The sequence below is a fragment of the Aristolochia californica genome, unplaced genomic scaffold, assembly GCF_029961685.1.
Source record: "Aristolochia californica isolate CCGP_79_NKW_82.1479 unplaced genomic scaffold, dmAriCali1.0.hap1 SCAF_12, whole genome shotgun sequence".
NCBI classification, from domain to species: domain Eukaryota; kingdom Viridiplantae; phylum Streptophyta; class Magnoliopsida; order Piperales; family Aristolochiaceae; genus Aristolochia; species Aristolochia californica.
The window spans coordinates 15,666,409-15,693,898 of NW_027181793.1; the positions used below are offsets into that span (position 1 = coordinate 15,666,409).

A 27,490-nucleotide genomic window follows, 5' to 3' on the forward strand; every position below is an offset into this window, starting at 1 on the left:
GTTATGCCCAATTTTATGTACAGGTCATACCCAATTTTATGTAAAATATATGCATAATTTTATATACAATTTATTTTATAGATATTTTTTGAAAAGTTTTAAATGTATGTTGAAGCTCGAGCTCGGCTCGAAGCTTGGCTTGAACTCGGTTAAAAATTTTGGCCTCGAGCTCGATAACAATTTTAGGCTCGAGACGAAGTTTGGCTCGAAGCTCGGCTCGAACATAGGCAGGTTCGGGATCGACTCGGCTCGATGCCACCTCTAGTGATGGGGGTACAATTGCAAGGTGATTCAACTAGTGGGAATAGGGCTATAACGTGGGGTTGCAGGGTGATATAAGTTTATTAAAACCTGCTCCAATTAGTTGAGTTGTTATCCCTAATTGGATCGGATCATTGATCTTGCCACATTGAGTTTTAAAGTTTTAATTATTTTTAAATATATAATAAACCATTTGTAACTATTGCTTTATAACTTTATTCGTATATTAAAATATAAAAAATCATTTCTAACTATTCCATCAAGTTTTGATAAAAGTGATGTCATATTCATCCATTATACTTAAATCCTAAAGTTATAAGTAAAACATTTAATATCACATGATAAGGTTGGGCCCCTGTTATGGTCCTGAGTTAAGTACCTATGTCTTTCGTTCCTAACAGGCTAGTCTTTTGGGTAGTATTGGCTAGGTGCTTAACATTTGGAATCAGAGCGGGCTCCCACATCACGTGTTTGAATCCCGAAGGAGGCGACCTAAGTGGAGGAGGCGATCTAAGCGGAGGGGGTGACCTAGAGGCCAGATTAAAATTACTGGTAGGCTGTAGAAACTTAACCCGGGTTCGGCTAATGTCGATAGAGTGGGTCGTCGGTAGAGTAGGCTGTCGCTAGAGTGGGCCGTTGTGGTCATCGGTTCGGGAAGATGGGGTGTGATGTTATGGTCCTGGGTTAAGTACCTATGTCTTCTGCTCCTAATAGGCCAGTCTTTGGGTAGTATTGGCTAGGTGATTAACAACCCCCTCAACATCTTAATTGTGATTAATAAGCTTGGCCCTTTTTTGGAGACATGCTCAAATTTCCCAATTTTTGGAGGACTATTATAGGTTTCACTTTTTAGAACAAAACTTCATTGCTCATGTTTGCCAAAGATGACACATCTTTTCCCTCTCCTAGGACTTCTACTCTGAGCTTTTGCACTTCTGGTTCTCATTTCCTAGCCCTCTACGCCTTGGGGTGAAGGCACTGCAAGGAAAATACCATCGCGAATGCATTTGAGAGAGTTGGGATGCATGGGAGAGGGGTCTCTGGGTTTCTTTCTCTATTTGTTACTTCTTCCTTTTCCATGATGAGGTCATGGGAGAGACACCAAGGAGGCGAGCGCTTTCGTTTCTCCTATTTATTGCCTGCACTTGGTTCTCTGTTGCATTAACGTGCTCAAAGGGTACGACTTCTTGCTTGACGATGTTGTCGTTGTTGAATTTATGGAAAAGTGAAATACTTCATTGACATCAATAACTTGTTGTAATCAGAGTACATGAATCTTTATTTATAATAATGGAAGGTAGTAGAGTCCAATTACAATAAAACTACCCTTGTCCCAATTACACCCAAAATCTAACACTTAAAGATAAGTCCTAACATAATTAAATAACTCAATATAGATAAAAGACAAACATAACTTAAAGTAAAACTCTTCTTGGTCGTGACCCTAAGATAAAAATACTTTTATGAGTCCTTCTTGATCTTCCAACTGATGTGATAATGATGCCAGCTCATGGTAATCATTGTGGGTCCTACTTCTTATGGGCTTGGGCCCATCTTGTGGGCCTTCCTTGGTCGTGTGGCCCAACTTATAATAATCTTACATATGTGAGCCTTCCTTGGTCGTTTGGGCTTGATCTTATCTTCCAACACTCCCCCTCAAACTGGGGGTGAGAGAACAACATGAACTCCCAACTTGCTACAAATTATGTATAAAATATTTTTGTATAAAATAGCACATCTTCCAATATGCCTTCATCTTCCAACATTCCCCCTCACACTGTTGCGTCCTTCCATGAGGCCCTGGGGCATTATAAGTGAGAGTAAAAATTACTTCTAGCCGGTAAGCCATTGCTTCATACTCCAGTCTTAATATTGGATGTAGGATACACTCCATTGCTATCGATAGTGTGTCTATCGGCATTGCTCTGCAGTGTCCACCACCGTATCCCTCCACAGACAACGACTCTCAAGTGGTAGGAGACATAAAAGGGGGGATAACATAGATGTAATCATAAGTTCCTCTGTCATGGACTTCCAACCACAAATAATTTTCATCTTTTTGACGGGGATGAAGTTCCTCCATCGTGGACTCCCAACCACAAATAATTTTCATCTTTTTTATGGGGATGAAGTTCCTCAGTCATGGAATTCCAACCACAAATAATTTTCATCTTTTTGAAGGGGATAAAGTTCCTCCGTTGTGGACTCCCAACAACAAATAATTTTCATCTTTTTGACAGGGTAAAATAAATGACGACATGAGGCCACCTATTCTTCTATAATAATGTCCCCAAAGAGACATAATAGCTGCAGCTGAAAATAACACAACCATCTTCCAACACATATAACATGAACCAAAATAATAAACCTTGTAGAAGGACCCATGAAATAATCAGAATCCGATATAAATATTTTTTCTTGGATGCACAAGCTTCATCTTTTGTGCTCCCCCTTTATTGAATATTTTTGTCTCATAAACTTATCGACAACAAAAGGAATAAATACCTCTTTCTTGTACTTCTCCCCCTCAAGCTGGGAAGTAATGGCAGTGATCCCAACTTGAACCAAATATCATAGATGTAACAATAAGCCAAAATAAAAGAGATGTATAAAAAATGTCTCAAACCAGGGAGAAGTGAGATATTTTCCTCATATATCAACTCAAAAAGTGACACAAACAATTGGCATAAATTTGGATTTTTCAATACAACAGAATACCAGCATGACCTTTGATTCTTCCAATACAAATATATCTTTAAATAAAGATCAGATGACATGAAATTTTTTTCGTATGAAACTAGACTTAAATAAATTTCATCCAAGTATAACATCTCTTTATAAAGTATAATTATGAGAAGATAAATAATCTGATAGATTTCGGTCTCTATCATCTGCCCGAACTAATTACTGTTTCTCCTGTTTTTCCAGAATGACCATTGGCTCTTCAAAGATCAATATCTCCTTATAAAAATATCATACAAATAATTGGTTGAGTAGGTAAGAAATTAGACTCACTTATCTTTCATTTGATATATAATTATCCATATAAAGTCTCTTTCTTGATAGCATAAAATACCTCAGAAATTGATGTTTTTTGTTGTAGCTCGAAAGTCTTTTTCAATCTGCCTTTCTTGCTTCAGATATCGATTTCTCATTGTAGATAAATCAAATAAAAAATTTGTTGAATAGGTAAAAGAATAGACTTACAGATATTTCTTTTGATATATATTTATTTATATAAAGTCTAGTTCTTGATAGCAAACAATACCTCGCAATCTGAAGATTGCTGCTGCTGCTTGAACCTTTTTGCAAACTGACCTTTGCTCATTGAAATATCTATATCTCTCTATCGATAACTTCGATTGGAACAAATCATTCTTCTTTGGAAAGTAGAATCAAATATATTTCCATCAATATATAAATTTAAATATGAAAAACTACGTATAGAGGTGAAAATTGCAACGAAAACTACGGTGTAGGGACTGAAAAAAAATAACTACGAACCTAGACCTAGGGTATAGGGTTTAGAGAAAAGGATCACATTACCTCCATGAGTTGACCAAGTCAACTCACAGAACCTGCTCTGATACCATGTTGAATTTATGAAAAAGTGAAATACTTCATTGACATCAATAACTTATTGTAATCAAAGTACATGAACCTCTATTTATAAAAGAGGAAGGTAGTAGTGTCCAATTACAATAAAACTACCCTTGTCCAATTACACCCAACTTCTAACACTTAAAGATAAGTCCTAACATAATTAAATAACTCAATATAGATAAAAGACAAACATAACTCAAACTAAAACTCTTCTTGGTCGTGACCCTAAGATAAAGATATTTTTATGAGTCCTTCTTGATCTTCCAACTGATGTGATAATGATGCCAACTCATGGTAATCATTGTGGGTCCTACTTCTTATGGGCTTGGGCACATCTTGTGGGCCTTCCTTGGTCGTGTGGCCCATCTTATAATAATCTTACATATGTGGGCCTTCCTTAGTCGTTTGGGTTTGATCTTATCTTCCAACAAAAAACATTAAATGAGTTACAACACAAGTTGAAATAGAAAAGCTTCAAAAGATTGAAACCAACAAGCTGAATGATTAGGTATTTAATTGATACATTGAATAACTTCCAACAGAGAGCTCCAAAGAGAAATGGATTGAAAACTCGCTTTTGTTAGACTATAAAAGCCTTACCCATGCTTGGACTGATTTCAAACATTTCATCTGGACATTAGGGCACTTTGAAAGAGTGGGTTCACCCGAATCTCAGTCCCCAAACCCTTTGAAATCCCTTTCAAACTGCCCTAAATGGGGAGAACACAAAAGAAAATAACCCAATGAGTACAAGTATCAAATCTGAATGCTTGAAAAGGTAAAGAAAAGGTTGGAGAAGTGTAAGACGAAATCATGGTAAAGCCTCCAGATTTGACCAAAAGAAGAGGCATATATATGGTAAGTCTTACAAACATGAACTATTTCCGAACACAATTTTCGAGGATGTGTATGATACCCATGTCAAGAAGGGTTCAAATGCAGCTAAACCGATAGAAACTAAAGTTATTAAGAAAACAAACTCAGACCTAAAGAAGTTATTAACTAACAAAATTTGAGAAAACTATACAATGAAAATGGATACAAAGGTGTGAAATGGTAGTTAAAATTTTGTATGCATACATGTGAGTAGAGCCATAGATCTAGAAAGGAGCATCCTTCGTAGAGATCTTCAAAGCATCAGAATTGTGCTAGATGCCTCTAAGTTAAATTAAATGGCTATAAGAAAAGATAAAAGGAGAGTGGCTTATTAATACAATTCTTAAAATTACCTCAAACTTACAAAAGCAGTCTTACACAAAGGACTGTGTCGAGGTGAGGAATTTCATGTGGACAAGATAAGTCTACTTAGAAGAATTCAGCTATATCAATCCTACTTAGATTTGGTCTTTACCTAAGAAAGGGATGTATATGGTTTTGGAGTTTATATTATTGAAGCTATATTCCATCGCAAAGCAATGAAGGCTATGATAACCATGGGTGGATTCTCACCTGCTACCTGTTCAATAAAGATTTTGACTTGTCAGCAACAAATAATTGAGTAGTTATTCATGGTTTTGAGGGGCACAAAAAGAGAAGTTGGAAGTAAGGAAGAACAAGGAGATTAAAGAAAAGTAGTGGCAGAGGAAAGAAGAGAAAGCCTTGGGGACCTCATGACCCAAAGTCAATTTGATATATTGCCTAGTTTTCTACATGGTTTTCAAGGTTAGTTAAAAAAAGTAGTTTGGATGATTAATGCTCTTGGGAAATTTACTAGCTATGACTTTGAAGGGATGTGGAAGAACTACCTGGTAAGAGGAGAAGAAACCTCTTAGGAGAAAGAGGTTTAAAATGTTGAAGAAAAAGATGAACAAGAAGTAGAAGAAGGAAAAAGGGTAGAGAAAAGATGGAGATGATGAAAGTGGAGGAAAGGTAGAAGAAGAGAAAATGAACTGGAAGAGAAAGAAGATGAAGAAAATGAAAGAGAAGAAGACAAAGTAGAAGATAGCTTGAAGAAAGATGTAGAGGTAACAATTAATGAAATGGATGAAGGTAGGTAGATGTATAGAGGATAGACTTCTCCTTACTATGAGGAGTATCAGCTCCCACATCCATGAAGCCTCTCTTGAGGATGTTGCTACATAATGGACTCAAGTAAATTATGAAAGAGGAGCTGAAGAAACAATGCCAAAGAATCATCTAGTTTGGAAGAGGACAAAGACAAGGAGGTACTAAAGCTAGAAGAAAACATGGTGGAAAAGCTTATAGAAGTAATTGAGGAAGTAGAGGCCCAAGGAGAGAAGGCAGCATAGAATGAAAATCTCCACAGAGCCATCAGCCAATATATTCCCATTATAAACACCACCAAAATCTTGCTAGTCGATGAGGTAGAAATTCCACTCCTTCCCCAAAAGCCCTTCCAGTGGCAACGTAGTAGGAAAAGGAAAAATCCACCGAGCTCTCGTCTTATTGGAAAATTTCTAAAATTAGGAGTTCAGTACAAAAGGCATTGTGATGATTTTTTGAAGTATATTGATCAGCAAACCAAAAAATTTAGTAGACAAGATTTTGTGTGTACATGGTCTAAACTTTGATACATATATTAACTTTCATTTTGTGCTTTCCCGCTATTAATCAAATACAAGTTATATTTGTTCATTACATGGTTTTTTTGGATGATGCCAAAAGGGGGAGAAAAACCTAAGTAATCAAATCGAGAAAAAGCCAGGGAGGCAAAAAGTAAAGGAGAAAACCTCAAGAAGATAGCAAAAGAGGAAAACTTAGAAAAATAACAGAATCTCTATTTGCACTATTGGGAGAAAACTCAAAGAGAGTTTGAGCATTCATGCATCATTTGGGTATTTCTAAATGTTGGGTTTTTATTACTCTAAAGGTGTTTCTAACCATAAAAAGCAGAGATTTTTGGAATGGAAGGTCCACTTAAGGTAATTTTGATGGTAACAAATAGTTGAGAACTATTTTTTAATATTTAAATGAGCAATATAAACAAAAAATACTTGGAATGAATGTTTATAGTACACCCAACTAATTGAGTAAAACCATCTAAACATCACAAGCAAAAGCAATACAAAGTAGTGTTGGAAGTCAACCAAAAGACTACAACTCGACTGGATGTCTTCAAAAGAAAATTCCTCCGTTAGAATGATTGGATGAACAAGGTGCACAAAGAAAAGAAGGAAAAGAGGAACCGCAAAAGATCCATCGATCATTTCAAGAAAACTAAATGACTTGAGAGAGAAAAGTCTTCTTGCAACTCATAAGTGACAGTTTATGGGTTAAACAAATGGCTAATTTGTTTACTATTTAAATCAAGGCTATTTAAGTTATTTCACGCTATACACTATTTGAGATAGATTCTACGGTGAAGTTTGAAGCTTTTTGTTGGAAGACAGGGCCCATGCCCACACAACCAAGGAAGACTCACATATCCAAGTGTATTAGTAGATAGGCCCAAGCCCATAAGACCAAGGAAGACCCATAGATTCAAAAGATATAGAAGATGGGCTTAAGGCCCACAAATCAAAGAGAAGGCCCATAGGCCCACATACATTGATGGCAGGATGGTAAATAAATGGTCATCTCATAGAGATGACATTGATTTGTGGGCCTTCTCTTTGATTTGTGGGCCTTAAACCCATTTTCTATATCTCTGTGATCCATGGGTCATCCTTGGGCTTATGGGTTTGGGCCCATCTTCTAATACACTTGGATATGTGAGCCTTCCTTGGTCATGTGGGCATGGGCCCTGTCTTCCAACACTCCCCCTCAAGCTGGGGGTGAGAGAATAGCATGAACTTGTTGTAAATGATGTATAAAATCTTTCTTATATAATATGCCTTCATATTCCAACACTTTCCAAGCTTACTTTTTCTAAGTTATTTTGGAATGAATTCTAAGTGTCGTAACAGGTAAGTATTTTGAAAAAGCTAAGTACTTATATTCATTAACTTGAAATTAATTGAGTGCTCAGTGTTTTTTTTTTCTTTTGTGCTTATTTGAAACAATTGCAGTGAGTTTAGCTTATTATTTCCTTACCCTTCAAACTTTATACATTGAGTTTTCCAAATCTCATTGTTCTTATTCTTTAAAATTCATAGTTAATTGAGTGAGCTACAAAATGTTGTGGTATTTTCAAATAGAATTTCGTGTACAGTCATTTGTGATCTGTATAGTAATATCTTTCAATGAAGAGGCTTTGTGCTTAATTGAAAAGTAAGCTAAAGTCGCTACGCAGTAAAACCAATCAATACTAAGTTGTTTAGTAGCTGCTCCTATTTAAAATCCATTTAAGATTTTAGATGCTTGTACCTAGTTGTTGCTGGTTGTAAGTCCCAAGTGTGGGCAGGAGTTGTATGTTGAACCTTTGAGGTTTTGCTACTATATAATCCATTTGATTGCTGAATAGTGGAACATTTAACTCTAGAACAAGAGATCTTTGAGACTGGAGTTTCAATTTGAATAGTGATTGTGAACCACTATAATCTTGGTATTCATAGTAAATGATAAAGTTTGTTGATTTTAAAGACTCCATGGATTTAGCTCATGGAGAAAAAGAGAAGGACACACATTGGGAGAAAACAGAAGGAAGAAAAGGGTTATGGACTAATGTCTTAACCCTCCCCTTGAAGCTCAATTTATAGATTGATAAAAACTATAATATTACAATAATACCCCTAGAAAATAAGCTAATTACACCAGTGCAATCTCTATGAGATTACTTTTTATTTACCATCCTACAATTACTATGTGGACTCATGGGCCTTCTTCTTTGGTCTATCGGCCTTGACCCCATCTTCCTCCTCTCTTGGATGTGTGGGCCTTCCTTGGTCCTATGGGCTTAAATCCATCTTCCACACACCTGAACTTGCAGGCCTTCCTTGGTCATGTGGGTTTGGGTGCATTTTCCAACAGTCCCCCTCAAGCTGGGGGTGAGAGAACATCTTGAACGGCCAACTTGCTGCAAGTGGTGTATAGGATCTTCCCATATAAAATGGTTGTCCACCATATCTTCTAACACTCTCTCTCAAGCTAGTGGTCTCTTCCAAGAAGCCCAACTGGCATAATATAAGTGAAAGTAAAATCACTCCCAGTCGTAAGATATCGCTCCATACTTTAGTCAAATGACTTATGTTGGATGTTAGGCACACTTCTATCCTTTGTAGGTAGTGGGTCTATAGGCTTTTCTCAGAAGTGTAGTAAAAAAATTTCTCCATCACAGTGTCCCTCCACAGAGCACCAACTCTTAAATGGTAGGAGTAATAATGTCAATTAAGGAGGGTAACAGGTAATTACTCGGAAGATAGTACTCCAGGGCCACCATGTGTTTTTTTCCTTCATCGGAATAACCAATGTTGACAAAAATCAGCAACCGATAAGTTATTCTTCAATAATGATGTCTCAGCCAAAGAGACACAATAGCAGTAGCTAAAATGGGCCTCGGCCCATATAACACAAACCAAATAATCATTAAAAATGACCCATAAAATAATCCATTGCGTGTCCATCAAAAGGTTGTGCACCAAGGAATAAGCTGCCAATACTCCAAAATAATAATCCAGTTGGAATTAGGAAACTGAGTCGAGTCAAGTCAGGTATTACCAAAATAGCCAAGTTGCAGAAGAAAAATGTATAGCACTCGGGGCCCATACCTATATAACCAAGGCAGAAAACAAGTGGATCGAGTCAGGTTGACTCGGACCAAGGTGACCCAACCTGCTGGGTTAACCCGAGCAGAACAGACTGAGCCTGGCGCCCGCCCTCTAGGTTAACCCGGCGGAACATAATAGACCTGGTTCGGGTCACTCATCGGATTAAAAGCACTGCACCTAAATTGGCAATTTAATTATGAAGATCATCATCGTCCTCGCTTCCAAACATAGTGGAAAATCAGAGACGCGATCTTCTAAAAATAGCAACATACCAACAGAGAATTCTTTGAAATAAGAAACAACTCCGAACAGAAAAGAGACAACAACTTGATGCAGAGGAGCCGAGGGATTTTCGTCCGAGGAAATAATCTAGCGAACAATTTCGAAATGTGGCAAGGTAAAAACAGCAACTCGGGAGATAACTTCCAAAATAGCATCTGAAACAGAGATAAGATCCTTGATTGACAGCCAGTGAAGCAGAGAACAATACCTATAGACATGCTTCAAAAAAAAATTGGGACATTTACCAAATTACCCATTTTAAAAAACTTATTTCAATAAATGACGCCAATTTGAACTTATTTTAAAAAATACGTAACTTTGAACAGTGCACTGTACATGTGTACAGTCAAAGGTGACACATAAGCTTTGACTGATTACGTGTTGCCACATCATCAACACTACGTGATTAGATAGACATGTCGATTGCCATGTCACCATCCAACACGTCAGTAGCCCAAGAAAGTGCCACGTCCTTAAAAGACAACAAAATTGAATAATTTTTTTCTTTTAAAATTCAAATTTATGAATACATTTTTTATAACTTTATATTTAAAATAATAAATTATAAATAAATATAATAAATAAATAAAAAATTAAATCTTGCCTATTTAATACCATTTATTATCGATTAAAATATTTATTAATTAAAAATATATGAAAATTCTATATTAGAGTTTAAAATAAAATTTATCGTTACACTTTTTATTACTTTATATATTAAAAAATAAAAATAAAATAAGTATACTAATTAATTAAAAATATTACTAAGATATTATTGATTTAAAATATTCATAAATAGAAAAATCTTACTCTTACTCATTTATTATCGATTTAAAAATTTTATAAATTGAAAACATCATACAAAAAAGTTATCTTAGATTTTAAAAATACAATTTATCTGTACACTTTTTATCGATTTAAAAATCTTACTAACATATCAATTTAAAATATTTATAAATAGAAAAAATATTTCTCTTACAAATTTAATATCAATTTAAAATATTTATAAATTAAAAAAATCTTACTCTTACCCATTTATTATCAATTTAAAATATTTATAAATTGAAAACATTATACAAAAAATTTAGTTTAGAGTTTATAAATACAATTTATCTATTCACGATAACAAAATTGGTAAATGCAAGAGATAGATCTTCAACGAGAAGCTCAAATTTTAGTGATTCAAACCATAAGAGCGATCACGAATTGGTGGTACAGGCAACGGCCATTAGTTGCGACGACAAAACCTCGGCTGATTCTGACGCTTATCCTAGGGAAGACGATGCAGCCGGGAACAGAAAAAGTATGTGCAACAGCCGCTCGGCGGTGACCGGAGAAAACCCCTGGAGACACTAGGAAGAATTCGTCATTTAATAAGTCGAGCGGAGTCGAGTACTGGTCCCCACCTCTCTTCCTTCCATCTACTAGATCACCCAAAACGATGGATTTGTCTTAAATCCGTGTGCGAGAGCACGTAGAAGAGCCGAGTGAGTGGCGGCAGCTGGCATGACGAGAGGGCGAGAGGAGAGGAGAGGAGAAAGATCGAGCGAGGAGAGATAGAACAAAAAAAATAAGAAGCAATGAGGGCTTACGTGGCTCAAGAGGAAATGACAAGAAGAGGGTTAATAGATAATGACATGGCATCTTACTTAGCAGTTGACGTGTCAGAATGGTGGCGTGGTAGACGATGTGTCTATCTACTCACACAGTGTTGATGATGTGGCAACATGTAATCAGTCAAAGCTTACGTGTCACCTTTGACTGTACACATGAATAATAGACCGGTCAAAGTTGGGTATTTTTTAAATTAAGTTCAAAGTGACATCATTTATCGAAATAAGTTTTTTAAAATGTGTAATTTGGTAAATGTCACTTTTTTCAACGATGGGCTTTGTTTCGATCTTGAATTCCGCCTCGCTGACTACTTTTGTGGTGGTTGGGTCAATGCCGACTGAGATCCTTTCTACTTGTTCTATTTAATAGGAGGACTTTGTTCAATGGAAAGTAGCTTCCTAAATCATGTAATCGCCTCAAGTTGCAAATTACTATCGTCAAACCAAACACCATTCACCATTCACCATTCACCATGGCCGGAAGACTTTTAACTTCTTCTCAACAGCTGACCCATGGATCGAAGTAGGGAATTGTTGAGCTTGGATGCTTTCCTCCTCTTCTTCTGAAGGCTTTCTTCTCTTTCTTTTTTTTTTTTTTTTTATCTCGACCATGTTATCTTCTCTCCTCCTACGCCCTTCTTCTGCATCGACGACCATCTTGTATCGGTTTTGGTGAATCTCCGTCCTGGTGTTTGGCCTGAGAGAAATAATTGCGACGATTGAAGAACCCTGTACACTATTTAGATGAAAGACAGAGAAGCGAAAGAAACACCTTGCACAAGGAACTAAAGCGGTAGATGAAAAAAAGCAAGTAACGAGAAAGGGAGAGGAGGCCAACACAGAGGGTTTTTCATTTTCTCTTTTTTTTGGGAGGGGAAGGGTTTGCAGCAGCCGGATTGAATTCATTAAGTTGCTTTTCTATGCAAGAGATGGAGTAAGGGGAAGGAGAAAAATCCATATGCAGAAAAAATAGAGTTTTTGCTATGTAAGAAAACGATCAACAAAATAACATAAAATAAAATAAAATGATCTTCCGGCAACTATAAAAATAAAACATCAATACGACAAAAAAAAAGTTCCTGGAATCCTGAAAATCATAGCTACGAGTACTGAAAAATCAATGTTTTGTTACTATGTTGATTTTCTGGACTCTAAATTTAGCTCATGGTGAAAAGGAGAAGGACACCCATTAGGAGAAAACAGGAAGGAAAAGGGTTATGGACTTATGTCTTAACCCTCCCCCTGAAACTCAATTTATAAATTGATAAAAGTACAATATTATAATAATATCCTTAAAAATTAAACTAATTACATCAATGTTATCCCAACGAGGTGACTCTTTATTTATCATCCTACAATCAATATGTTGACCCGTGGGCCTTTTCCTTGGTCTATGGGCCTTGAGCTCATCTTCCTCCTCTCTTGGATATGTGGTCCTTCCTTGGTCGTGTGGGCTTGGGCCCATTTTCTAACAAACTTGCTTTCTTAGATAGTCAAAATAAAAGTAGAATTTTAGAGAAATGTATATCTTTCTAGGTAATTTTAAATTTTACCTAGACAAGTCCCCCATACCCTAATCCCCCTTTTTTCATTTAATTTCTTTTAAAAATATGAGGATTTTTCTTAGCAAAATTAATGTCACTGAGAAATGTATACCTTTCTCAATAATTTTAAATTTGAGCAAGAAAAGTGTTTTCCACCATTAATAAAGAATGCTTTCCTCAATGAAATTTGAGTTTTGCCAAGATATATAGCTTTTCTCAACAAATTTTATTTTACAAAAAAAAAAATATACTTATCTCAGAAAAATTAATTTTGGGAAGAAAAACATGTCGAGAAAAGTTAAATTTCTTTTAGTGAATAAAAAATAAAGTTCGAACAAAACTTAGGGGTGTAACATGAGAAAATTTTGGTAGTAAAAACTCATCTATAGCCAACAATATAGGCCCCATTAGATGGACTTGGTAGTAAAGAATCTAATGGTTAATTGAACTAATCATTTGAGACTTAGTAGTTGAAAACTTTGGTTCACTAAAAATTATTCCATCTTATATGAGTCGATTCAATCAACAGTTATAAATCGACTAGTGAGAACAACAGTTATTATTGAACTTTTAATAAATGGTGAAAGGGAAATTTTTAGAACTTAAGAAGGGGGGAGACGGTAATCTTCTAAGAGTATTCAAGGAATTAGAAAAAAAAATATTACAAGGAGAGTTAATGGTTTTGTCTTCGGAACAAACTCTTTTACAAGAACCAGAACGTGTTTCTGTAACAATGCTGGAGCTGAAACTAATGAGGTGTTGCAGCAGTTCCCTTGTAAACGTAGTTTTTGGATACAAGCAAAAAGATACAAAACCAAACTAAGCTCAATCCAGCCAAAACCCAGTAGAAATTATCCAAGCGAGAGGAATTAAGATTGTTAGTCAGCCATTCTGGGAAGAGTTTAGCGACCATGGATACAACGACTTGGCCGAGAAAGCTTCCAATGCCGGTTGCCAAAAGAAAAACTGCAGATCCTAAACTCTTCATCCCATCTGGGACCTGTTCATAGAAGAACTGATGGGTGCCGACCACACCAAAAATGTCTGAAACCCCAATCAGTACGCATTGCGGCAGCAACCACATCACAGTCATGGGGATTTCCGCATTCGGCTGATCTGCGAGGCCATATTCTCTAGCAACTCTGAGCCGCTTTGCCTCCACAAGAGCTGCCACTAACATATTAAACACTGAAACCAGTAATCCTGTTCCAATTCGCTGGAGCAGTGTGATGCCAGAGGGGTTACTGGTGATTCTTCTGGCCAGTGGAACAAAACCCCAGTCATAAAGTGGAACTGATATTATTGCAAACAGACCAACTGAGACAACAAAAGCCACTGGCGTGAGCTTCAGAAACAAGATCTGTCTGTTCATGGTGGCACTTTGCTTGACGAAGAACGAGGCCGGCTGTATTATTACCACAAAGAACATCAAGGTACTGAACCAGACTGGGATCACACGGATGAGCATTTTGACTTCTTCCACTTGGGTTACCGTGCAAAGCCTCCACGGATTTCTGACCTCGCTCGACTCGTCTGTTTCGTCAATTATAGTAGCTTTGTCCAGAAACCTGCAAACGGTTTTATAAGTTCTCCCAGATTTACAATTTCAACGAAGAGATCGAAAACTCTTTCCGAAGCTTACGTGTATTGATTTGTGTGCGAGAGGGAAGTTGTCCCAGGAAGGGCAACCTCGACGCCTGCATATACTCTCTGACTAGCATCCATGGAAGAAAAGTGCCTCTTACGAGCTGCTGCAACAAAAACCTGCAAAATGCTCGTCCATGGGCTGCCGCCGGGGATGTGCATTCGGTACAACCTCTTCCCTGCTATGAACACGATGAAGGCCAAGACCATGAAGACGGCTACTATTAAAAATCCAACCCACCAACTAACTGCTTGTTGGATGTAGCTCACAATAATGGCGGCCGAAGAGGCGCCTCCCATGACACCGAAAAACCACCAATTGAAAAAGGAATTCTTGGCCTTTCTCTCTTTATCACTCTCTTCATTGAATTGGTCTGCTGCGAAGGCTTGGACGCATGGCCTGAATCCTGCTTGGCCAAGGACGACAACATAGAGAGACATATAGAAGCAAAGCTTTCGGTAGTGAATGGGAGCAAACCCGGCTGACATGGTTAATGTAACGAGTCCCTGCAAAATTGGACAACCAAGAAACCAATAATTTATTTGCTCAAACGTGGCTCGAGGTCAGATTTTTGGGTTTATCTACTTGATTTGGTAAATAATTAAAAGTAGGTTTGATTTGATACAGGGCCCAAACGAGTGCTGGAAATATTAAGAACCAGACCTAACATCATCTATCTTGATATATTTGAATCAAGACCTCTTGTTTCTTATGTTTTTTACTACTTCAAAAGCAACTTGTACTTATATTTGTTTTTCTTATATTTTTATTAGACATTTACCAAAATACCCGATTTGAAAATCCTATTTACCAAGATATCGAATTCCAACACCTATTTCCCAAACTACCAAGATTGTCCTCAGTTTTTCCCTTTCTCTTGCTGTCTTTCCTCTTCCTGTTTTTCTCCTTCGGGCACGATTTATGTTTCCCGACGACCGGTCGTCTACCGGCTTCTTTTGTTGAAATGAGGGAAGAGGAAAGGGGGGAAAAGAAAGAATTTTAGGATTTTAAATAATATGCTGACATGGTACCACGATGGATAGGTTTCGGTGATGTGGCAAGTTGACCGGGCCACATGGATTTTGCAAACTTTGAAATCCGGTAGTTTGGGAAATAGTGCTTGGAATTCGATATGATTTTTAAATCTGGTATTTTGGTAAATATCCCTATATTTTTATTGATTTGGTCCTAAGTTGAGGCCTTACAATATCTCTGACCTATTTATAAACCAAAAAAATAAATAGGTCATTTGGTAAATATCCCTATATTTTTATTGATTTGGTCCTAAGTTGAGGCCTTACAATATCTCTGACCTATTTATAAACCAAAAAAATAAAGTTGGGTTGACTAAAGTTAGTATGTAACCCAACCCATAGCCAGTTTTGAGTTTACTATAAACTTATAATTAGAAAGAAGGACAGATGCATACCAAAATATAAATGAAAGAGGAATAGACAATGGCCCTATAATGACCAGTATAGGAGTCTGCAATGAAAGCACCAAGCAGGGAGAGCAAAGACGATAAGCCACCAAAATTGTAGTAAGTCTCAGCTGCATGAACCAACGACTCTTGTAGCTCGGAGGTTAGGTAGAGGACAAGATTTGATGAGATGCCATACTGTACAAACCTCTCTGCTATTTCAGAAACTGTAACAAAAAAACGCATAATTTTCCTTCTCTGTAATTCTTCAAATATCACTTAATACAGGCACAAACTGGCAAGTAACAATATTACCCATGATGTAGATGGCAGAACTCCATCCTCCATAGGAGACTGCTACCTCCTCCTCATAACCATACGCCTCACCTCCATCCCCATCTTCGTAAGAACTTTCTTCCTTTACATCGTTCGAGTGATCGTTGAGAATAGAAGAAGTTTGCTCGTATTCCATTTCTAAGACACCCGTCTTTGCAAACTTTTTCACGTCTCTACCAGAAAACTGAAGTTGTTAGTGAGCTGCAATGAGAGTTACGTGTTAGGAATTAATTGCTCTAATTCAACACTAACAAGAGCAATAATAATCGCTGAAAATAAAAAAACACAATATTTATACAGGTTCGCCTCAAGGTGAGAGACTACGTCCTATCTTCTGCCGCTGCAATAATTCACTATGATGATAAAATAGTTTACAAGAGAAATCGCACACACTCAAGTGTTTTTTTTTTTTCTAACATCTCTCAACTGCAACAGATGATCCTTCTCGATGATAACCTTTATAGCGGCACCCCAAATTTAAAGAGAAAACTAGGACAACTGAAATACAAGTGTGAAACAAATCGATCCACGTGCCGACACTACGTAAAGCGTTAATTAGAGCAGTTAACTAATATAAACAATGATCGCTTTTACACTCAAAATTTGGTGGCGTCTTTGCATCTAACTTCGAGTAAAATCATTTCTGGAAAACTGAACTAGCATAGCAGAAATAAAAATTCAAAAATAAGATCTTAAGAAAGAAAATAAAAAGGCTTCGGCAGAGAACTCGGAACTGTTATTACGGACCCAAGAACATCATATCTAAATAATCATCTTACCTTCTGTGTGATGAAACAAAGCGTTTGCTTCTTCCTCTTCGTGAAACCTAGGAATTTCTCCTCGCCCCAATTACACGAATTCTCATGACGATATGGAGACCCAGTTTGCCATCCGAATAAAAGTGGTTCAGACTATATTTCCTCAACAACGCACCCATCTCTTCAGCAGAACGGAGTGCGTCCATCCATTAATAGCTGCTCCTGAACTGGCTGCTGTAAGGGCAGTTGGAAAAGAGAGAGAGAGAGAGAGAGAGAGAGAGAGAGAGAGAGAGAGACATTTCGTGGAGAATGTTATAGAAAAAACTATTCTTTCAATTAACAGTAGTTTTCCAACTTCCTGTATATAAAAGACGCGATCGTTCCATTAATTCCTTTCGTTTTCTTTCTGTTTCCCGGTTCAAACGGTTAGAAACTGAGAGACTTCGATAGGACGCGAACGGGTCTCCATTTAGCTTATGCTGTCTACCTGTCTTAACAGCTTGCTGTGTTTAGCCTGTCCCAACACAATGACGATGCCATTCTTATTCGGGTTAGGAATGCAGATCTGAACCCAACCACTCAGGTTTAATTCCGGTCAATCAGTTGCAAACATAAGAAAGAAATGAAAATAATTAATATAACAGACAAAATAAGAATATATGTTTGTAGGCATTAAAATTCAGTGATCAAATTCAGAACCATGATCAGTGGTTCAAATCAATAACACTGATTTGCAATCAAGATGATGAGGTCCACCTTGGGGTGGTTAAAGTCTTACTGGTAAACAATTGGTCAAAATCAAACACTTTGACAAGTGGCTTGGGTTGGACCAAGAATCAGTGAAGCGGTCAACCCTTAGTCAATATAATCAACCAAACTCCGCACTTTCAACTATAGTCAACCATAGGTCAACTTTTAGACACATTGTGATATGAGTTCAAAAACGATGATCATAGATCAACCCTTAAGTCAACTGATAGTTAAAGTTTGAAACTTTGATAGGTCGACCTAAAGTTAAAGGTGTGACTGATGGAGGTGGGACCACTACAAAAGTTAACCAAACATATGGATCGTCCATTGGAGTTTTTTTTTTTTTTTTTTTATCAAAGATTAGTGGGTCTGGATCAACTTGATCTAAGGTGGCACATGCCTAGTACGCAACACATGACACCAATAGGAGTGCCATGTAGCACAATATGAATTTCCATGTCATCCGACACATGTCATGATCAAAAGATGGACTTGACCTTGCCACACGTTGCAATTTGATGGGAACAAGACTTGGCATCGCCAAGTGTCTTAGTTTTTGTGAAGAAGACTTGGCCTCATCATGTGTCTCGATTGATACATGACTATCCAAAATGAAATCTCAAAGAAGGAGAATTAATATAGTAGAATTTAACAAGGGTCTTATGGGATGAAATCTCATAGGAATGTCTCAATTTAAAGGTTTCTAGTTACTTTAGCTCTCTCTACTCATTGTTTATTTTGATTACAATAATGGGTTTTATTCTTTGTAATTAAGTCATGGCTAATTTAATTATACTCAAATTCTAGTTGTTTCGATTATTATAAATAGATGGCCAATGTACTTAATTAATACTAGTTTTGAATTATTTTCTCTCCAAAAATTCCAACATGGTAGCATAGCAGGTTCTATGAGTTGACTTTGTCTAACCACACAGATAATGTAATCCTTTTCTTTTTTTGTCATCCTATTAGTTTAGATTTTATATTCTACTTTTTTTTCTTCCCAATTGATGTTTTCCTTCCCAATACCCATTTAAATATTGAAAGAAGTTCTTTGAGTCTAAAAATTAAAAGGAATTTTGGTAATTGAAGATTTGTACTGAGAGATATTTACATTAGAAATAGTAATGGTCACACAACAGGAAATTATCAAGCAATAGTTGAAAAAAATCAAATGTCATATTGGCAGTATGTTGCTTGTAGAAATCCTAATTTTAAGCTCATTCCTCAAAGATAAGTCTTTGTGTTTCAATTTTGATTGTTTTTTCTATTGAGTACATAAATTCTAGCCTTCAAAGATTATTTTTTAATTGTATGTCTTATCAATTTATAAGCATGCCAATTATAGTTTTTTCTTCTCTATTAAAATTCTATTTTGACTGTACTGTATAGTAGCCTGGAATGCCTAAGTTTCTCTTTTTCTCTCCAACTATTACCTTCAGTTCGTATGCCATAAATTGGCTCCTATACAAACAAAAATTGCTTTGAAATTCTATCTTCAACAAATCTTTTTGTTGAACAAAATTAACTTGCCTCCCTCATGAAACTCTAAATTTAGAGTTTGAGTTTGTTTCAGAAGATAAACAAGAGAGAAGAAGTTTCTATTTCTCAATTTTTTCTATTGAAGTTTTTTATCTTATTTTATAAACTTGCTTCAGTTGACTCTTAGCCCAATGAAGTTCTCTTATTGAAACTCCATTTAATGCCTTTATGAGTCATTGAATATTCCCCAAAATTTTCTAGTTTTTGGTCAATTGTGGTAAACTTTTTTCTTCCACTTAATTTTACTTAATTTATTTAAGAAAAAAAATCAAAAGACATGATAGAAATTTGATCTTCTAATTTATTTTATTTTTTTGTCAGGATTGATCACTCTCATTAATCAGTTATTTTAATGACTGCCTCTTTCTTTTTGGTAAGTATTGATGTTGCATTATCGCCTCCTTCCTTTCAATGTATGAGTGTTACTATCTTTGTGTTCATTTAATATTTCTTCCATTTATCTTTTCTTATTTTCATCAATTCAAAGCAATGCCAATATGATAGGGATCTAACATGCAATCAACTAGATATAATGAGAGAGAGACCAAAGAAGAAGAATTGAGTATGATGAATGGGGAGAGAGGGAAGAGAAGGAGAGAGATAGACGAGGGATATAATAGAGAAAAGGGGGAATGACATAAGAAAGAGATGAGTGTGCCAAAATTTGTCCCTCGTTTAGCTTTTTTCTCCTTTTATTACATTTCACTAGAGAGAGTGTCAACAAAACTTGAGTACTAGCATAGCTTCAGCTAAACTTGAGTACTAGCATAGCTTTAGCTAAACTTATGATAGCATAGCTTCAGCCAAGCTTAGCTTTACAATTATCCCCAAGAATTTAATTCAAAACTCATAAAGTTCCTTTGCGAATTATAATATTTCACCCCCTCCCAAAGTACGTCTTTGTCGTCAAGGTTGGAAAGTGGGAAAACGAAGGAGGACGTCATTCTCTAGTTCCCAAGTGGCGTCATGAAGAGACTCGTGGTCCCATTAAATCAATTGTTTTGTGTATAGGCAGGAGTTGTAAGTAGATGCAACATTTCTTGAGGACTACTATAGGAATGGGAGTGTCATTCTCCATAGAGGGCAGGAGGGTAGAAGAGATAGCTTCACCTTGGTCCAAATGTGGTTTCAATTGGGAGACATAGAAGATCGGATTAATTGTTGAGCCATATAATTGTAACTTGTAGGCCACTTTGCCAATTCGTTCAAGCACCTTGGATAGACCAAAGAGGTGAGGCACCAATTTCTGATTTCCATGTCCGGCCAGAGAAAGTTGTAGTATGGCTGGATCTTGAGATAAAATAAATCACCAACAAAGAACTTCGCTTCCTCATGCTTCTTATCTTGTTGGAGTCTCGTTGTAGTATGCCAGCATCGTGAGATAAACTAAATCACCAACAGAGAACTCAGCTTCCCAATACTTCTTTGTTAGGAATTAGACGCCCTAATTCCAAACTAATAAGAGTAATAATAATAATCACTATTGAATTTAGGACCCCATGAATTATACCTTGAGCAAGGGGAGAGAGAAAGAAAAGGAGAAAAACAAGAAAGACTCTCGAGTTGAGAGAGAAGAAGAAAAAATAAAAGAGGTTTGGAGAGAGAGAGCTTCACACGAGAGAAGAGAAACTAAGAGGCTTTATTGATTCTTTTTCGAGTTACAATCACCTCTATTTATAGTTGTGGAAGTGATAGAGTCCATATACAAGTAATCTTAGGGATCCTAATTACATTCCAACTAAAAACTCTCTAAGATAAGCCTATCATGATAAGATTACATTATCTATTTAAGAGACTAATTTAACTCAACTTCTAACTCTTCTTTAAGCACATGAACAAAGATAGAAAGCCAGCTCGTGGTCTTATCTTTGTGGGTTCCACATGATCTTCCAGCTCATGTTGATAGAGATACCAGCTCGTGGTATCTTTGTGGGTCCCACTTGATCTTCAAATCTTCTATTTAATTACAACTCATGTTCCTTATCTCCTAGCTCGAGCCAACTTGTATAAGGACCCTTGTTGACATCTCTCAACCTCATGGTGGGTCCCATCAACTAGTGTAGCCATGGTGGGTCCCACATTGTAACACTCCCCCTCAAGTTGGGGGTGAGAAAACATCGTAGATGCCCAACTTGCTGCAGACGGTGGACAAAGTTTTATGAGTGACTGGTTTAGTGAGAATGTCTGCAACCTGGTTCTGTGAAGATACATGCTTAAGAGATAAGATGCCTGCAGTGAATTTTTCTATATTGAATTTAGGACCCCATGAATAATACCTCGAGCAAGGGGAGAGAGAAAGAAAAAAAGGAAAAAGAGAAGAGCTCTTGGGTATAGAGAGAAGAGCAGGAAAATAAATGAGAGTAGAGAGAGAGCACTTCACACGAGAGAGAAGAAAAAAATAGGAATCTTGCTTGATATTTCTGAGTTACAATCACCCCTATTTATAGTTGAGGAGGTGATCGAGTCCATGTACTACTAACCTTAAGACTCCTAATTACATTCCAACTAGAACTCTCTAAGATAAGCCTATTATGATAAGATTATATTATCTATTTAAGAGATTAATTTAACTCAACTAAAAACACCTTCTTTAAGGACGTGAATTAAGCTAGAGAGCCAGCTCTTGGTCTTATCTTGTGGGCCCCACATGATCTTCCAGCTCATGTAGATAGAGATACCAGCTCATGGTATCTTTATGGGTTCCACTTGATCTTCAAATCTTCTATTTAATTCCAACACATGCTCCTTATCTCTTAGCTAGAGCCACTTTGTATGAGGACTCTTGTTGACAGGTGCGTCTCACCAACTTGTGGGCCATGGTGGGTCCCACATTGTAACACTCCCCCTCAAAATGGGGGTGAGAATACATCGTAGATACCCAACTTGCTGCAAATGTTGGACAAAATTTTGTGAGTGAGTGGTTTGGTGAGAATGTCTACAACCTGGTTCTGTGAAGATACATACTGGGTATAAAGAGAAGAGCAGGAAAATAAATGAGAGTAGAGAGAGTGCACATGTTGGGTATAGAGAGAAGAGCAGGAAAATAAATGAGAGTAGAGAGAGAGCACTTCACACAAGAGAGAAGAAAAAAATAGGAAACTTGCTTGATATTTCTGAGTTACAACTACCCCTATTTATAGTTGAGGAGGTGATACAGTCCATGTACAACTAACCTTAGGACTCCTAATTACATTCCAACCAGAACTCCCTAAGATAAGCCTATTATGATAAGATTACATTATCTATTTTAGAGACTAATTTAACTCAATTAAAAACACCTTCTTTAAGGACATGAATCAAACTAGAGAACCAACTCTTGGTCTTATCTTGTGGGTCCCACATGATCTTCCAGCTCATGGTATCTTTATGGGTCCCACTTGATCTTCAAATCTTCTATTTAATTCCAACGCATGTTCCTTATCTCTTAGCTAGAGCCACTTTGTATGAGGACTCTTGTTGACACCATTCGAGCTATGGTGCATTTCACCAACTTGTGGGGCCATGGTGGGTCCCACATTGTAACACTCCCCCTCAAGATGGGGGTGAGAATACATCATAGATGCCCAACTTGTTGCAAATATTGGACAAAATTTTGTGAATGACTGGTTTGGTGAGAATGTCTACAACCTGGTTCTATGAAAATACATGTTGGAGAGATAAAAAGCCGGTAGTGAATTTTTCTCGTATGAAGTGGTAGTCTATTTCTATATGCTTTATTCTCTTGTGGAAGACTAGATTTGATGTGATGTGAATTACGCCCTGATTATCGCAATATAGATTCATAGGAGCTTCTTTGTAAAAATCCAATTTAGTTAGGAGAGATTTGATCCATAGGAGTTCACTGACTGTGTGTGCCATGGCTCTGTTCTATGCTTCTGCACTAGACCTTGCAACTACATTTTGTTTATTGCTCCTCCATGTAACCAAGTTTCCTCTAACCATCGTACAATATCCCAAAGTAGATTTTCTGTCATCCAGGGATTCTGCCCAGTTTGCAATTGAGAATCCTTCGATGTTGAAGTGTCTATGATTTTTATAGAGGAATCCTCTTCCTGGTGCTCCTTTCAAATATTGTAATATTCGTTCTAGTGTTTGAGTTGTGGTTTGTGCATATATTGACTTACCATACTGACTGCATATGAAATATCTGGCCTCGTCACATAGAGATAAATAAGTCTTCCCACCAATCTTTGATATTTTACGACATCTACTTCTTCTCCAGTACTTGCATAATTTTGTATTCGACTCCATAGGAGTCTTTGCTGGTCTACATCCCAACATTCTGGTCTCCTCCAGTAGGTTAAGGACATACTTCCTTTGAGATTGTAGGAAGATAAGCTCAAGCCCACACAACCAAGGAAGACCTACATATCTAAGATTATTATAAGATGGGTCACACGACCAAGGAAGGCCTACAAGATGGTCCCAAGCCCATAAGAAGTAGGACCCACAATGATCACCATGAGTTGGCATCCTTATCACATCATTTGGAAGATCAAGAAGGACTCACAAAAGTATCTTATCTTATGGTCACGTCAAAGAAGAGTTTTAGTTTGAGTTATGTTTGTCTTTTATCTATATTGAGTTATTTAATTATGTTAGGACTTATCTTTAAGTGTTAGAGTTTGGGTGTACTTGGGACAAGGGTAGTTTTATTGTAATTAGACTCTACTACCTTCCTCTATTATAAAAAGAGGTTAATGTACTCTGATTACAATAAGTTATTGATGTCAATGAAGTATTTCACTTTACCATAAATTCAACATGGTATCAGAACAGGTTCTATGAGTTGACTTGGTCAACTCACAGAGGTAATGTGATCCTTTTCTCTAAACCCTAAACCCTAAGTCTAGGTTCGTAGTTATTTTGTTTTGTCCCTACACTCATAGATTTCTTTGAATTTTTTACCTCTATAATGAGTTTTTAAAATTTCAAATTATATATTGACATAAAGATATTTGAGTCTAATTTCCAAAGAAAAATGATTTGCTCCAATCGGAGTTATCTTTGGAGATATATCGATATTTTAATGAGCAAAGATCAGATTGCTAAAAGGTTCAAGCAGCAACAACAATCTTCAGATTATGAGGTATTTTTAGAATCAAGAAGTAGAATTTATATAGAAAAATATATATCAAAAGAAATATATGTAAGTCTATTCCTTTACCTATTCAAATTTTTTTTATCTGAGTTATCTACAAAGAGAAATCGATATTTGAACCAACAAAGGTCAGATTGAAAAAGAGGTTTGAGCGGCAGCAGAAAGCCTCAAATTTTGAGGTATTTTATGCTATCAAGAAAGAGACTTTATATGTAGAATTATATATCAAAAGAAAGATACGTAAGTCTATTTTATTACAATTTAACCAATTCTTGGTATGAGTTTTTTATAATGAGATATTTATCTTGGAAGAGTCAATGGTTGTTCTGGAAAAACAAAACTTAGTTCGGCCAGATGATAGAGACCGAAATATATTAGATTATTTATCTTCTGATAATTATATTTTATGAAGTTATGTTATACTTGGATGAAATTTATTTAATTCTACTTTCATAAGGAGAAAATTTTATGTCAATCTGATCTATATTTAAGGAAATATTCGCATTGGAAGAATCAAAGGTCATGCAGGTATTTTGTTATATTGAAAATCCGAATTTAAGCCAATTGTTTTATGCCACTTTTTGAGTTGATATATCAGGAAAATATCTCACTTCTCCCTGGTTTTAGGGCTTATTTATACATCTCTGTTATTTGGGCCTATTGCTACATCTATGATATTTGGTTCAAGTTGGGATCACTACCTTTACCTCCCAGTTTGAGGGGGAGAAGTACAAGAAGTACAAGAAAGAGGTATTTTATTTCATATGTTGTGAATAAGTTTATGTGACCAAAATATTCAAGAAAGAGGGAGGACAAAAGATGAAGCTTGTGCATCTAAGAAGAAATTTTTATATCGGAATATTTCATGGGTTCTTTTACAAAGTTTATTATTTGGTTCGTGTTATATGTGTTGGAAGATGGTGTTGTTATATACAGTTGCTGCTATTATGTCTCTTTGGGGACATTATTATTGAAGAAGAGGTGGCCTCATATCATCATTTATTTTACCCCATCAAAAAATATTATGGTTGGGAAACCATGACGGAGGATACCATATAAAAAAATATCACGGTTGGGAAACCATGATGGGCCTTGTCAAAAAAAATATCACAGTTGGGAAACCATGACGGAGGATACCCTGTAAAAAAATATTACGGTTGGGAAACCATGTCGTTGTCCTGTGGAGGGACACGGTGGTAGACACTTCAGAGCAATGCCGAAAGACACATTACTGATAGAAGACAGAGTGAGCCTACATCCAGCATTGGGACTAGAGTATGAAGCAATGGCTTACCGGCTAGGAGTGATTTTTACTCTCACTTATATTATCCCAGTAGGGCCTCATGGAAGGACGCAACAGCGTGAGGGAGAATGTTGGAAGATGAAGGCATATTGGAAGATGTATCATTTTATACAAAAATATTCTATACATCATTTGTAGCAAGCTGGGAGTTCATGTTGTTCTCTCACACCCATCTTGAGGGGAGTGTTGGAAGATAATCTCAAACCCACATGTTATGCACGTAATAACATTATTATTTTATTTTTTTTTAATTTAATTTATTTATTTCAGTTTTAGGTTGTAGGGGTATTTTTGGAATATTTTATTTATAGGGGTATTTTTGTAATAATTTATCTTAAACCCTAACAGGGTGAACCCTATTTAAGGGATATGAGTAATGAGAAAGGCAAGCATTGAAGTATTAAGAATTAGGTTAAATCTAGTGTAAAGAGGTGAGATCCGAGGTTAGGGTTTTTCTCAAAAATCCACGTATTCTTTCATCCTCCATTGATCTTCGTCTTCCCCATGTCTTCCTACTATCCCTATAGTAATATGCCTGGAAGACCCGTAACCCGTGGCAGATCTCATATCCTCCCAAAAAATCCACGTGTTAGATCAGGGACCGTAACAACTTGTAATGTTATGCACGCAATCACGTTATGATTTTAGTTGTTTTATTTAATTTACTTTATTTATTTCAGTTTTAGGCCACAGGGGTATTTTTGGAATATTTTATTTATAGGGGTATTTTTGTAATAATTTATCTTAAACCCTAACGGGGTGAACCCTATTTAAGGGGTATGAGTAATGAGAAAGGCAAGCATTGAAGTATTAAGAATTATGTTAAATTTAGTGTAAAGAGGTGAGATCTGAGGTTAGGGTTTTCCTAAAAATCCCACGTATTCTTTCATCCTCCATTGATCTCCGTCTTCCCCATGTCTTCCTACTATTCCTACAGTAATGCCTGGAAGACCCGTAACCTGTGGCATATCTCAGATCCTCCCAAAAAATCCACGTGTCAGATCAGGGACCGTAACAACTGGTATCAGAGTGGGAACACAATGGGTTATATCCCAAGAAAGATGGATTGCTATGGGAAAGGAATTGGAAGAAATACGAGCACGGTTAGATGCTTCCATTGAACGTTATGCAAGGGAGGAACTTGTTGCTGCAGCAAAATAGGTCACACGACCTCAAATCTCTGACCACATATGCGCACAAGAGGTAGCAGAATCTATCTCGGATAGGCAGAATGGCCCATGGCCGAAAAAATCAAAAAATTCGTCTCCGGAGGCAGACGCAGAAAATAAAAAACGGTTATCTGCCGAGACGTCGAAATCAATCCTCCCCTGCTCACGGAAAGCCAATGGTATGCACAAAGCCACACTCTGTTCCGCACGGGAGAGGAACAATTTCACGGCCATTCCGACCAGGAAATATTTCCGAGAGTCTGTCTCGGCAAAATTCCAATATGTGAAGCCTCGAAGGGCTTCTATTCACCGCAGGAGCAACAGGAGACTCCGTCGGCAACAATTCCGCCTTGTTCGGGGCCGTGTGGACTAAAGACGATCGTCACCCACCTTCGTCGGTGCCCTGAGGAAAGGAGCATCTGTCGACAAGGTTCCCACACTTACCGACGACCTCTATGTTCGGGATCGGTAGGAGGATACGGCAGGGTTCCGATTTCCAAAGATCCGTCGGCGAAATTTCTGCCCTATTCGAAGCCGTGTGGACAGAAGATGACCGT

The 27,490-nt window shown here is 36.9% G+C and overlaps 1 protein-coding gene across 3 annotated transcripts; it reads right to left on the reverse strand.

The window, feature by feature from the left end:
- Nucleotides 1–13,652: 13,652 nt before the first annotated feature.
- Nucleotides 13,653–17,247, reverse strand: LOC137946328 (protein NRT1/ PTR FAMILY 5.4-like). Of its 3 annotated transcripts, none has more exons than XM_068792578.1 (5): nt 17,090–17,247; nt 16,290–16,483; nt 15,984–16,201; nt 14,552–15,060; nt 13,653–14,477 (listed from the first exon to the last, which is right to left on the reverse strand). In XM_068792578.1, exons 2-5 carry the CDS (start codon nt 16,444–16,446, stop codon nt 13,658–13,660), a joined length of 1,704 nt encoding a protein of 567 aa, XP_068648679.1. In that variant the 5' UTR covers nt 16,447–16,483; nt 17,090–17,247; the 3' UTR covers nt 13,653–13,657. The 3 variants fall into 3 exon arrangements, with proteins under 3 accessions (XP_068648679.1, XP_068648678.1, XP_068648680.1); XM_068792577.1 differs by having other exon boundaries at nt 16,290–16,511; XM_068792579.1 differs by lacking the exon at nt 17,090–17,247 and having other exon boundaries at nt 15,984–16,172; nt 16,290–16,414.
- Nucleotides 17,248–27,490: the final 10,243 nt, after the last annotated feature.

Excerpts from the sequence above, each read along its gene's own strand:
- LOC137946328 (XM_068792578.1), bottom strand. The coding sequence starts at position 16,446 with ATGGAATACGAGCAAACTTCTTCTATTCTCAACGATCACTCGAACGAT. Across the intron at positions 16,202-16,289 it reads TTCTGCCATCTACATCATGG|TTTCTGAAATAGCAGAGAGG; the intron begins GTAATATTGTTA and ends TTTTTGTTACAG. Across the intron at positions 14,478-14,551 it reads TCGCACACAAATCAATACAC|GTTTCTGGACAAAGCTACTA; the intron begins GTAAGCTTCGGA and ends AACCGTTTGCAG.